We start from the raw sequence: 13737 nt of genomic DNA, 5'->3' as shown, positions 1-13737 counted from the left end.
CTCCCACCTCTTTGGGATTCAAGGTCTCTGTCAAAGTTGAAAGGGCTACTTTGAGTCATTCGTTAGGGAAGAATCACGGTGGTGCTTGTGGCCCTGTCGGTACTGTGGCCCCATCTGTGCCAGGCGACGGCAGGCCTCATCCGGTTCCTGGCCGCCCAGCGTGGAGCCAGGACCTGGCTCTGACAGCAGCCCTCTGGCCTTGGCCTTGGTGCCCGAGGCTGGGACCCCTCAGGCCTGGAGCAGCAGAGCCCCAACTATTATACCATCCTTTGCGTCCAGGTGGTGGAGCCGCTGCCCTGGGTTTTATGCTGAGAATCTGCGTGCTCCCTGCCCCACAGGGCAAAGGACTTCAGGCAGAGTTCACAGGGGCTTGTTCTACTGCGGGCAGCTACGCTACCTTCAACTGCAGCAGTCTACTCTGAGTCTCTGGGGTCTCCTCAGCTTTCAGGATAGTTTTGGTTAAAATGCTGGAAATTTTACGGTATGGAGGGACTGGAAACTGGCCCCATTTAATGTCCGAGTCTGTTTTAGTAGAATCATCTCTTTTCACCAGAGGCCCCTTAGGGATCCGAAGACCATTGCTTCAAGACGTTGACTGTCTCTATACCCGGGGCTAGGGATCTACGCTCACCTGCACTAAGGACAGCGTCTGCCTGCAGGACCCCATCACTAAGGGCCATGTCTGCCTTCAGGGTCACATCACTAACACCTCGTTTGTCTGTGGGTCCCTGGCCCCTCCCAGAGCCCTGCTCACCGAGCCTTCCATGAGCAGGGCTGTGCATAAAAAGGACTTTGTGCCTCTCATTATTTTTTTAGGCTGAACGGAAACTCTCCTGCTTTCCCTGCCTTTGGCTTCAGTTAGTTATTTGAAATGGCAAAAGTTATTAAAATTCCAACGTGGGAATTTGCTTAATAAACAGGAAAGGAGTTTTGAGGACCCGCTGCTGAGCATGAAGATGAAGCCTGCAGTTGCCAGTCCTGCAATGTCAGCAGTTTCTACGCTGGCCTTCGGGGAGGGTCTCTACTCAGGGGTCCTCCCTTATTACTATTCCTGGGCTGCTATGAGTTTTCGTTAGCTATAACACGTACTTTTCTAATATCAAACTTAAAAACGACATATGAAATGATCTCATTTATACAAGATCTGTGTAACTACAGAGTCACTTTTAGATGGCAACATTTATTCATTCACGCCATATTTATTGGGTGTCAGTTTTATGGGGTCATAAAAAAGGGAACAAACAATTGGAGGAGCTCAAAGAAAAATAAGGTAGAATGGGGAAACCTTCAGGGGGAACATAGGCCTGGAGGAATTCAGAGGAAAATATGCTCCCGGCCCAAAGTGGGAAGCAAGAAAGACTTCCTGGAGCAGGCAGCATCTAAGCTTGACCTTGAAAGGTGACTGAGTGCAGTGGGTTGAAGACAGCCACACAACCTTTGACGTCCCCCCCCCCCCACTCAGAAATGGGACCTTTGGCCCTCCCCCTGAAGGCCCCCTGGATGGTGGGCTCTGTGACTGCTTCCATCAAGCGAATATGGTGGCATTAACTCAGGTCAGCTTCCAGGCCAAGACCTTAAGGTGCTGGCAGCTTCCTCTTCTTATCTTTTGGAACAGCTGATCTTGGGATACTCTCTCTGGGAGCCCCGAGCCTCGCTGCAGGACCTATGCCGGGCCCCTCCTGCCGGACAGGCCACATGTGGGCGTGTCAGTGGACAGCCTCGGCGGAGTGGGCGCTGAGGGCAGCAGGTGAGTGTTGGTGGAGAGCCGGGGAGCTCCCTGGGCACCGCTCGCATCAGCATCCCCCCAAAAACGCAGCGCCCCGAGCTTCACTCAAGACCAAGTGGATCGCAATTCCAGGGAATGTGGCCCAGGAACCTGCCTGAACAAGCGCCTTGGGATTTTTAGACCGAGTCTGAGAAACGGTGGAAGAAGGAATAAGGACTAGACCAGCATTAGTAGAGGGAGAAAGGGGATGGCGAATTTAAGTAAATAGGAAGAAAAGGACTTTTCACAGTGCCTCCTTTTATAAGTAAATACAGGTGAACAAGTAAACAAATGGAAAGGAAGCTGGACATCGGAACTGGCACAGCATCTCCAGCCGGTCACCTGAGCTTGGCAGCCCCCAGGAAGGCAGGGGGTTGGCCCTGCTACTGACCCAGGGCTGTTTTCCTGTGAATAAACATGGGGGGTTTCATCACACCTCGAACCTCTCACTGAAGCGGCAGTAATGGCCCTGGGCCCCATCATGGTCACCTTCCCTCCCACGCCCTCCTTACAAGTGAACCCTCCCATGTTTGTGCAGGAGAGAGGGAGACAGAGAGAAACCCCAGTGAGTAGGACCCAAGCAACCAGAGACCTGGCATGGATGGAAACGGACAAAAGGCTGGGACAGGTGGACGCAATGCTCTGTGTGCCTTTATTCGCGGCAATAAACATTACTAACAATGTGCAAGGCACACGAACACGGGAACCAAAGACATTTCACTCTGGAAGGTTGTCTACAGGGATGTCCACTGAGTATTTGAGAAACAGATATTGATACTGAATCAAATTGGATTCAATTGATAGTCATGAATCTGATCCCTTTAATCCTTCTTTTTATCATTAGTATCTTCCTACCGGTAATCAAAAGTATGTTGAGTTTTGTTCGTTTTAAGGAAATGAAAATAAAATACCAACGAAGTGCTTTTAAAAGAGGATTGCCTCAAACTAAACTTATATGTGGGGTGAGGGGGGACTGGGAGGGACACAGGGGCTCCCAGAGGGCTAGTAACATGGTTTCTCCATCACTATGTTGTATATTTGATCTCCGCACTTTTCTATATTATGTTACATTTCAATAAAAAGTTGACATGAAGGGACTGTCTCTATTAATGGCAGAGATGGAGAATTCAGCCCTTATTTAGGGTGTGTAATGTTCCACTTACCCGGGAACTGTGAAATCTCCTGGAAACCATTCTCGTTTCGTAAAGAGTGTAAACAGACAAGTGGACGTCAAAGCCTTATGTGGTTACCAGATGGGTCCTTTACGTCGAACGGTCACCAGTTTTGTCTTCTTGTTGGACGTGTAAGCTTAGCTCAGGAAGAAGACTCAGCAACAGTATCCACTTCTGGCAACTTCACCGTTGCCCTGCTGGGGCCCAGGCTGCCACTCCGGGCCCCAAGGATGTCATCTGAGCAGTTCCGAGGGCGCTGGTGAATGACCTAACCTCGATCCCCTCCCTGTGGACAGGAAGCAGGGCCAGGTCCTCAGGATGTGTTCTTCTCACCTTATTGACAATTCTTGTGAAATAATTTCCTGTGGGATCCTTGATCTGTCTAACCAATTCTACATTAAAACAGCAATTGAGGGTTTTTTTTTAATATAGGCTAATAAAAAATTAGGATTCAATATTTACTTTACCTTCAAATCCTACAACTGTATGAGCTGATTAAAGCAGACTTTTTTTTTTCCCTCTTGGAATCTTGGAATTAACAAAAAGTAAAATCGCCACGTGCGTTTTAACTGTCAGTGGGAGGGTGTGAAATGAAGGCCCGTTTCCACGAGAGGGAAAAAGAAAACTCCTCAAGGAGATGGCTACTGTCCTTAGAGGCAACACGACTGGGTTCTGATCGGACCCTGGTTAAGTGGAGAATTTCAGTGTTACAGGAGAAGCAAATGCTGTTGGAGATTGGATTGAGCCGGGAGACCTCCACAGATAAGGGAGAGATTACAGTTAATATCTTCCACGCCTGTTCTAAGCCAGTCCTTTGCTTGGGTCTTCCTCCTCACGATAAACGTCTTGTCCTTGGGCAGAAGGACAGGTATGGCTTTGCTTTTTCTCATCCTGCCCCAGCTCCCCAGCTCCCCGGGGTTTATAAGCAGTTTCCTGCCAGCATTGCAAGTATGAGGTTATCTTCCGGATTCTCTCTGGCGCCTCGGGAAGCCTGTGAGCCCAAGGCTTGGGGTTCTCTTAGAGCCCCTTCTCGCCTTCCCTTTGGTCCTTTGGCCTTTGCTGGCTCAACGTACACGCGCTTCTTTCCGCCTGCAGAGCGCCAACCGCATCACGCGGAGAGCTGGGTCAGGGTGCAAAGGTTTAAAAAGGGAAGCGGCCGCGGTGTAGACAGGCCTAGAGAGGTCACTTCTCAGCAGCCGCCCTGCCTGCGAAGAGTCCTCGTGTGCGAACAGGCCCGCGGCCGGGGAAGGCACACTCGGTTCTCGCCGGGCCTCACGGCGGTACCGCTTCAGTGTGCGTGGATCCGGGGCGCACGAGGGGGAAATACGTCCTGAGAATACCAAATGGGCTCACCGGCTCCTGGTTACTAAAAGCCTCGTCTATCGGGGTCGTCTGGAGTGAGATATTTTCCTGGAACGCAGCTCTGAACCCAGAGTGTGGAGACGTTCAAAACAGCACGAAGCACAGAACTGCCAAAGGCATCCGTAATCCAGGACATTGCAAAGGCCTGCGCGGGAGGGAGCGGGCTGGGGAGGCCGGGGCGCACGGCGCGGAGGGGAGCGGCGCCGCCAACCGGAGGCGGGGCAGGCAGGCGCGAGACCCGGCGGCCTGAGCGGGGATCCGGCACACCATCCTCAGTCCTTCCCGGGCGGAGGCCTCCCCTCTCTGGATGCCGCGGCCCCTCCCGGGGCGGCTGGACCTCGCTTGCCCCTCGCCCGCGGTCCTTGGCGGCCCCCGCACCCGGACCCCCCGTGGGCTTGGAGGAGCCGCGGCCGGAGAGAGGGGCGCGGTGGCTTGGCACGGACGCTTGGTCCGGGACCTGAAGGCACAGCGCCCGCCCGGCGGGTCCCGCCCCGGCAGGGACGCAGGGACGCAGGGACCGCCCGCCCGCCCAGTATCCCCATGCGCGGTCCTCCCGTGCGCAGTCCCCCCGCGCCTGGTGCCTCCGCGCCTGGTCGACCCTCCCCGCGCGGCGGCAGCCGAGGCGCCGGCATCTCCGCCCTGCGCACTCCGTGCACCCATGGCCGCCTCCTCCGCGCGGCCCGCCGCCCTGGTCATGCCAGCGCTGGCGCTGCTCCTGCTGCTGTGCGTGGGCCCAGGTAAGGGGGCGATGCCAGGGCGCCGGGGAGAGGCTCGGTGAGGGCGTGGGGGCCTAGGCACCCACCGTGAGCCCGGTCAAGGGCCAAGGTTTGACAGGGGGTCCTGGGTTCTGCCCTTGCGCGGTGGGAAGTGGCGTGCTTGGGTCAAGGGCAGGGTCTCCGATGTGCGCGGCAAGCTTGGAAAAGGAGGCGGAGAAGCCTCGGGCTGAACGCGAAGGGCCGGGCGCGGTGGGCGCTGTAGGCGGGTGGTGCGCCCAGGGCAGAGCGGAGCCGAAGGGCCATCCCCACAGGGCCTACCAGGCGTCCCCTTCCCGGCGCCTTGGCTCGGTCAAGTTCCAGGTCTGCAGAGCTGCGAGCAGGCCTCACCTCCCAGCTGGGGGAAAGTTCTCCAGCGAGAAAGGCTTAACTTTCTCGACTTCCTTGGAGCCCTCCGTGAATGGGTTGAAAATCCCGGTTCCGTTCCCTACAGAATGCGCGCATTCACACGCACGCCGGAAATGCGGCGGGTTCGGGGTGTGGACTTTTGAACCCTGGGAGCCCACATCCCCACCGCAGAAGGGCGACCTGAAATCAGAGGGTTTGCCCTGACACTGCTACCTCCCCTCCTACCGTCCTTCCCGGCTCAGGCCGGCAAGGGGCGCCCTTGAGGCTCGGGCCTCTGAGAGGCAGGGGTCATGACCCAGGTCTACGGCGAAGATGCTGAGGCTGGAAGACGGAAGGTGACTCGCCCAACACCCTGAGGCTGGTGCATCTTCCACCGCAAAGCAGCCGCACGGTGCGGTGGAAAGGCAGGACCCCCCTTGGTGCTCAGCTTCTGCGTTTTGGGTGTTCAGCACAAGTAGGGAACGCCCAACACCGGGTGGGGGGGGGCAGCAGGAGCCCTGGGAGGGGGGTGGGGGGAGGGTGACGGCTGTTCTAGTTTAGGACCACATGGGGGGCCAGTCCATCACTCCCCGTCAAGTGCTTTATCACTTCCCTCTTTGTTCCTCCCATTTTAAGAAGCACATCTGAACACAGCAAGTGGGCATCGGCTATAAGCCAGTCCTTTTCAGAACTTATATTTTATTTCGTTTATACCGAGAATGCAGTGATAGGAATCAGTTAAAATATTATCATCATTGAGCTGGAATGTGAAAGTTCTTAGGACACCAAATGAAAATCGTTTTGTAGAGTGTAGAAACACTTTTAGATCTGAAAAAAAACAATAAATGGTACAAATAATGCCTGATTTTAAGACAATCAGGGCAAGTTACAAAACGGGGCTGAGCTTTTAGAGCACTAAGGCCCATTCCTTGGCTTGTGGTGGAGAACCTCCACTTCTGCCTCCGTCTTCCCACGGCTGCCTTCCCTGTGGCCTCACCTCCTCTTATAAGGACACCACCGGTCACTGGATTTAGAGCCCACCCTAAACCCGGCATCATATCACCTCGAGGTCCTTAACTCATTACGTCTGCAAAGACGCTGTTTCCAGATAAGTTCACATTCGGAAGTTCTGGGTGGGTATGAATTTGGGGGGACACTAGTTGATCGACTGTACCATGAAAAGTTAAGTCTGCAGGCAGGTGCATATGACAGGTGGCTGCCCAAATATTATGACAGAAAGGCTCAAAGGACAACGTCACTTTTCCTAGAGAACAGCTCAGATGGTCTCAGGTAGCTCAAAGTGCCCTGCTCGGCCATGGTCCTTGTCACTAGTTTGAGCCACAGGCAGCCTGAATTGCTTTTTCTACACAACAGGAAATGCAACAAGCATTAAATAATGTAATACTACCAAGTTGCTAAAGCAACATAGGGGTATGAAGTGATTTTTTCCAGTGTGGATTTTTGCATGTGAGAAATTTAAGGGTGCAGTGCAACCCTGAAATAATTTCCATTTTCATTCCTTTAGGTGGCATAAGTGGAAACAAACTCAAGCTGATGCTTCAGAAAGGGGAAGGTAAATATAGCGCACACAGATAAGGGTTGCATTCTTAACCAGGTTGCAATGAAACAGCGATGTTGATGTGCTCACCTGAGGCTTGTGTTTGGAAAACCAAAGTGTTTACTCCTTAGAAGGTTAGCAGATCTGAAGGGCTCGTCCTGTGGGGATGTGGTGCGGTATTTCATCAGGTAAATATTATTGCCAGTTAATGCTTTTCTGACAGCTGTCAGTGTGGACTCAGAAATAAAAGGAACCGAGCTGTAGTGTTAATTGAAGGCTGTTTATTTTAGAATTGTGATACCCCTTACAGCACGTACCTGAATTGAGAGCACACACAGCCTCTGTTCTGGGGCAGCACAGAGCGGTATTGTGGGTGTCCTCTGTATCCAACTAGCTCTTGTGGGAGGGTTGAACAGAAAGACCGTTTTGTTACTGACACCTGTTGTGAAGAACACACCTCAGATAGATATGGTAATGCAGCAAAATGTCGTAGAAACAGAACTGTCTGGGAGCCACACAGGTGAGTTCTGGGCCCACTGTAATCAGTTCGATCATTGTGTGGGCTTGTGAAAGCCATTCTCCCGCAGAACTTTCGTCTTCACCTGGAAATTAGCAAGTTATCGATCTCTTAGAATGAAGACTACATTTCTTTTTTTTTTTTTCACATCTTTATTGGAATATAATTTCTTTACAATGGTGTGTTAGTTTCTGCTGTACAACAAAGTGAATCAGCTCTACATATACATACATCCCCATATCTCCTCCCAAGACTACATTTCTGAGGTGAACTTTTAACTACTTATTCTTTCCCCTGGATTAACGGGTGCTCCAGGAGGCTGAAGTCTGCTGCCCCCGCCACACACACACCTGTTGAGCACACATGGCCCCTCTCGGGGGAGGGGCTCCTGGGGGAGCTCCCAGCATCTTCTGCAGCTCTTTCAGCTGCTCCCAAGGCCCTGGTCCACCCCCGACCTCCCAGGGCCCTCAGATGGCCCCTCCCTGTGCTGGACAGCCATCTCCCGGGGACACCAGGGGTGACGGGGGCCCTGGCTGGGCCACCTGTCTAAGGGGGACTGGAGAGCTAACGGCCGAGATGATCATGACTCCTCCGTGTACATCCTCAGCTTTTATTCAGCTCAAGCCAAGAAACACATTTTGAGCACCTACTGTGTACAGATCAGTGTAACAGGCCCTGAGGGAAAGGCACAGGTGGACAGGAGGTGAAAACACAAATGTGCTGATATTTATCCACGTGACCAAGGGACACAAGGGCATTTGACTTCCTTTGCCTGCGCAGCCTCCATAACGGGAGGCGGGCCCTTCAGTCCCGTGTTGCAGATGAGGGCACAGAGGCTCCGAGCCGGACAGCAGGGCCGGCCCAGCGGCACAGCACTTCCCCGAGCACATCTGCAGAAGCGCGGCCTTTTCTGCAGCTGAGCCCACGATGGAAAGGCGTCCGGGGAAGCCGTGGGAAAGCGAGGGTCACCCCCATCAAGAGACAGTCGAAGCGTTCATGGTCACACTGTGAGGCCCAGAGACGGTGGCCGAGGGGGTGCCTCGTGTCCCTGCGGCCTGACTTGAGGACTTGCTGTACCGCTGGGCTCACTGGCCGGCCTGCTCAGACCCCTGCTCCGGCTCTTTCTCCCCTGGCCCCCTAAGCAATCCCAGCGCGCTCGTGTGTGTGCGGACAAGGCATACACACCCAGCGGCACTGGACACCCGATGGTTTCCCCACGGCAGAGCCCAGGGGGAGCACCAGCCCCTGCCCAGGGCCTGGGGCCTGGGGTCTGGGCCTGGCGAGGGGCTGCAGAGGAGGAGCTGAGTTCGGTTCCAGCCCCGGGCCTGTTACGTGGCTGTGCCTGGACAGCAGGGCTCGCTACCCCAGAGCCCGGGACAGACGGTGGGAGCCCACACAGCACCCGCGCCCTGCAGGAAGGATGTGCCAGTGAACGCCACCTCCTGCCAGGTGGGGATGGGGAGGGGGATGGAGAAGAGCAATTCACCCCAATGAGGAAAGGAATCATTCTCTGTACTTGGGGGTGGGGAACCCCTCGTTTCAGCCCCTGCTCCCCCTACGACCCCGGTGGCCGTCCCAGAGAGCAGAGCCAAGGAGTTCCTGAGCGGCCTGAGGCGGCTCAAGCGGCAGCTGTGGGACCGCACGCGGCCCGAGGTGCAGCAGTGGTACCAGCACTTCCTGTACTTGGGCTTCGACGAAGCGGTGGGTGTTCTGGCTGGAGCCTGGCTTCCTGCCCGGCAGGACGGGGGTGGGGAGGCCTGCTTTGGGGAAACGGGCACAGAGAATGAAGTTCTGTTATTTGCCCTGAAGTCAGAGCCCCCGTTCTATGCCAAGAGCTGCCAGGCATTGGACCACATGACCGTCAGGCATAAGGGTATTAGCTGGAATTTTCTATCCCACTGTGCCCAGATGGGAATCTCTCCCATCAGATTTTGGAAGCAGACTTCCAGAGACGTCCCCGCCCAAAGTGGCTGGGACTTAAATTCATCGAGAATCTGGTTTTCTTAGAGACTCTTTTAATGTATCTGGTCAGTTTTGCCTGGGTGTCCTTAAAAATAACTCACCACCTCCCAAAACATTTTCAACTTTGCCTCCAAAAAAATGTCAGAAACAGCAAGATCGATGCAAAGCCCCATGAGGATGATGGAAAGAGATGCAAAGCGACTTTTAAAGAGAGACGGGTCTTTGCAGATGTTTCTGGGAAAATTTGTCAATACATTTGCAGGAAGTACGGTTCGGTTCATGTGTCCAGGTAGCGTGAATGGACATATTCACCAAATTAAGGAAAAAGACTGCTTCTCATCACCGACTCCCAGCTGGGGACCAGGTTCAGGTCAGCCAGCGGCGGAGTTAAGGTGTGAGGTTCCGCTGGCCCGGAGCGAGTCTGCAGGGTGATGGGCAGGGCTGTGCTGAGTGAGGCCTGATGTGGAGAGCACAGCTCACTGCCCCAGCCAGGGAGTGGACGGAGGGTGGCATCTTCCAGGGGGGAGCTGGAAGGGTTTTTCCAAACGGGCTCATGGCTCATATTGTGAATGGAGGGTGTATACAAAATACTGCAAGAGGCGAACAAAAGTAAACTCTTCAGAAACATCATTTTTCATGGTTGCGTAGCATGCAATCCTGTAGCTGTATAATGTCCTTCCCAGTCCTAACCGTTGGATATACCAGTTGTTCCCTAATTATCTTTTGGCTACTCAAATATAATTTTCTTGCTGTGCAAATCACTAAGCACCTATAGCCAAACTGTGCCAGGCACGGGTCTCATACTTATATGAATTCCCTCACATTCACAACAACCGAAAAGGCAGGTACTGTTATTTGCATCTTCGTGTGTAGTTTTCTCCTTACTTAGTATCACTTTGTCCAGTGGAGTTACTGGGCCAAAAGATAGAATCACACGTCAGGGTCGTTAAGTACCAGCAAATTTCATCTTCCCATAAGTCATGCATGAGAGCCCCACTATTCTCAAATCTTCAGCAGCATCTGGTATTGCCATTGAAGAAATTTTAAAACAAATCAATTTCCTTCTTTGATAGATGAAAATGCCATATCATAATTTAGTAATTTGCATTTCCTTGATTACCTGTATTTGCAGTTCAAGAAAATGGGTGTTAAGAGTTTGACATGGGGAAATGGCTAAAATAATGACCGGTGACAAAACCAGAATAAAAATGGGGATCAAGTAAGAGTATAATAACTAAATATGATGCATAGAAGACACTAGAAGGAAATGCATCCAAATGTCAGTAGTGGTTGCCTTTGGCAATGGAAATATCTCCCTTTTTCTTTGTCTCCCTCTCACATACACATTTGTTAAATGTGTCTGCATTATTTCTGTATTCATAAAAGATTTTACAAATTGTTTGGGAAAAAAATATGTGAAGCCAAAACCTCAAACAAGATTATAAAATGAGAAAAACCAAGGAACGAGACTACTTCACTATGGGAAAAACTGCAGTATTGTGAGACAAGCAAGCTGTTTCCTTTTCAAGGCAGGGACTGGGGGAGGGTCAGAGGAGGCTGGAGCCCCCGGCCGAGTGAGTAGACGGGGATGAGGGTTGAATCGTGCCCACGTAGTAAGCGTTTGTGGCCTGGATCACTGCATCCAGACCTGTCTGAGCAACACGACAGGTGTGAGAGTGTCACCACCAGACGTGTCCAAATGCCCTGCCCCGAGGCTGCAGTGTGGTTTCATGCAGCACGTTTACGAAGCCTGGGCGGGATGGGGAAGGGGTCAGTGTCTGCCACATCAGATTCCCAGCGCCTGGGGACAGGCCCAGCTGTTACTGTATTGGGCAGATGTCCATTTTCTTTACTGAAAAAGAGAAAACTGTTGAAGTCTGGGGTATATTTAGAACTCACAGACAGACGTGTTCAAGGGTAGGGGTGTGTACTCCTTTGGGGGAAAAAGCTTTCAGCAGTGTTCTCCAGCTGCTTAGTATTGACCTCTGGCCCAGGGATGCTGTAGCCAGAAGCTATTCTTTTTAAAAAACGATTATTTATTGTTTTCTATTGAAGTAGAGCTGATTTACAATGTGGTGTTAGTTTCAGGTATACAGCAAAGTGATTCGGTTCTACATATATTCTTTTTCAGATTCTTTTCCATTATAAGTTATTACAAGATATGGAATATATTTCCTCCCTGTGCTGTACAGTAGGTCCTTGTGGCAGGAGTTATTCTTAGGGGGGTTGTTCCTCGTTGAAGAAAAATCCCAGAGAAACAGTGTCAGTAAGATGTTCTCTGGGAAACGGTGTCCTTACGTTCATTCCCTCTCATCCTCTTTTCCTGCAGAAATTTGAGGATGACATCACCTATTGGCTAAACAGAGGTCGGAATGGGCACGACTACTACGATTACCACCGGCGCCACCATGATGAGGATGCTGAGATTGGTCCCTGGAGCCCCTATGGCTTCAGGCACGGAGCCAGCGTCAACTATGACGACTACTGACCGTCACTCAGGCGAGCTCGGGCCGCAGGCTCCGCACGATGCCCGGGCTGTGTCTGCTGCGCCTGTTCTCGGTTCATCCTTCTACCCGCTTTCCGTGGCCACAAAGGAAGAGTTAAAGCAAAGAACGTAAATGCCTTTCGAGGTTTCATGCAAGTACCTAACAATGTATTTCATTTAAAAATAGAAATAAAAGCATTTTGTTAAAAAGTCTCAGAGTTCATTTGGATGAAACTTGAGCTGGCGAGAGTTTTCCTTCCCTGCATGTTCCTGAGGTTGAAGCAACTTCTCAGAGGCACCTCCCCTCTGCTATCTGAAGTGTTACCTCTCCAAGAATTCCCACCACCCCAGACCATGGGACCGAGCAGGGGTCTTCAATGTATTAGGATTCAGTCCACACTAAATGCCAAATTAAGAATAAAAAAGCAAGAAAATTTAGCTGGAAATTAATTTAAGGTCACAGAACACGGTTTGGGGGATTAAGCATGCACATGGGTTTGTGAATTTGCTGTTCCACATCCCTAGCCACAGGTGGACCTGTTTAATATTATCAGGCAGGAGAAAAAGGGTAATAGAAAAAACACTGAAGTTTGATTTCAGAGCCTCACTTGTCTTAAAAAATTAAACTTTGTCTAATAAGTTCAAGAAAGATTTACGAATATACATTGCATCATGTTTAAACAATCTGAGTGAATGAAAGAGCAAAGTGTCCTGGGGGTGGGTAGAGGGAGGGGAGGAAAGTGGGGAGGTGACACCTGCAGAGGGGAGGGGCCCTCAGAATGGCTCTTGAAGTCGTGTGGGTCACAGACCCTCTGACAGCCTGATGGAAGCTTTCTCAGAAAAATGGTATGTGATTTTGCATATAGTCTCTGAAACACATCCTCATTCACAAGCTGCAGATGATAAACCCCTGGGTTTGGTGGGAAGTACCTACCAGCATCAGGAGACCAGTGTTTGTGGACAATCTTTTGGAATCCTTACAACTTTTAAAACTTTGTGGTAAAATGTACACAACATAAAATCCATCATTTTAAGCAGTTTGAGATGTATAGGTCAGTGGCATTAAGTACATTCACCTTGTCGTACAACCATCCCACCCTCTACGTCCAGAATCACTGAATCTTCCCCAAACTGAAACTCTGTCTCCATTAAACACTCACTCCCCATCCCCTCCCCCAGCCCCTGGTACGCACCATCCACTTCCTGTCTCGGTGAATTTGACTCCTCTGGGGATCTCATATAAGTGGAATCAGACATACAGTATTTGTCCTTTGGTGACTGGCTTATGTCACTGAGCATAATGTCCTAAAGGTTCATCCATGTTCTAGCAGATGTCAGAAGTTCCTCCCTTTTTAAGGCTGAATAATATTCTATTTTGTGTGTAGCCCACATTTTGTTTATCCATCATCCATCAGCGGACACTGGGTTGCCTCCACCTCCTGGCTGTTGTGAGTAATGCTGTGGACAGGGGTCTGTAAACATCTCTTCATGTCCCCACGTTCAGTTCTTTTGGGGATATACCGAGAAGTGGAATTATTAGATCATATGATAACTCTGTTTAATTTTTCGAGGAATCACCACACATGTTTTCCACATCAGTTGTAATACTCTACATTTTAATATAACATAGAGTTGTAATAGGGAAGAACATTTTGCATTCTCTTACAAGTTAATCACTAAAGGGATGTTGCCGATAAGCTTAAATTCCACACAATGGCCCATCTCGGACCCTTGCCTCCGAGAGATGGAGGTAAATGAGCATTCAGCTAAAACACCTGTGTTTAGCCCCCAGGGAACCTCCTAAGCAGGCCCACCT

The 13737-nt window shown here is 51.3% G+C and overlaps 1 protein-coding gene across 1 annotated transcript; it reads left to right on the top strand.

Annotated features, from left to right (window-relative positions):
* The first annotated feature begins 2040 nt into the window (after positions 1 to 2040).
* On the top strand, positions 2041 to 12491 carry ECRG4 (ECRG4 augurin precursor). Its single transcript, XM_082357475.1, has 4 exons — positions 2041 to 5036; positions 6925 to 6972; positions 9018 to 9175; positions 11766 to 12491. The coding sequence occupies exons 1-4, from the start codon at positions 4607 to 4609 to the stop codon at positions 11922 to 11924; spliced, it is 795 nt and encodes a 264-aa protein (XP_082213601.1). The 5' UTR covers positions 2041 to 4606; the 3' UTR covers positions 11925 to 12491.
* Positions 12492 to 13737: the final 1246 nt, after the last annotated feature.

This window comes from Balaenoptera borealis (assembly GCF_965194805.1).
Source record: "Balaenoptera borealis genome assembly, chromosome: 15".
Classification (NCBI taxonomy): Eukaryota; Metazoa; Chordata; class Mammalia; order Artiodactyla; family Balaenopteridae; genus Balaenoptera; species Balaenoptera borealis.
The sequence above is the reverse complement of the archived record's forward strand: the minus strand, read 5'-3'. Positions and strand labels throughout refer to the sequence as shown.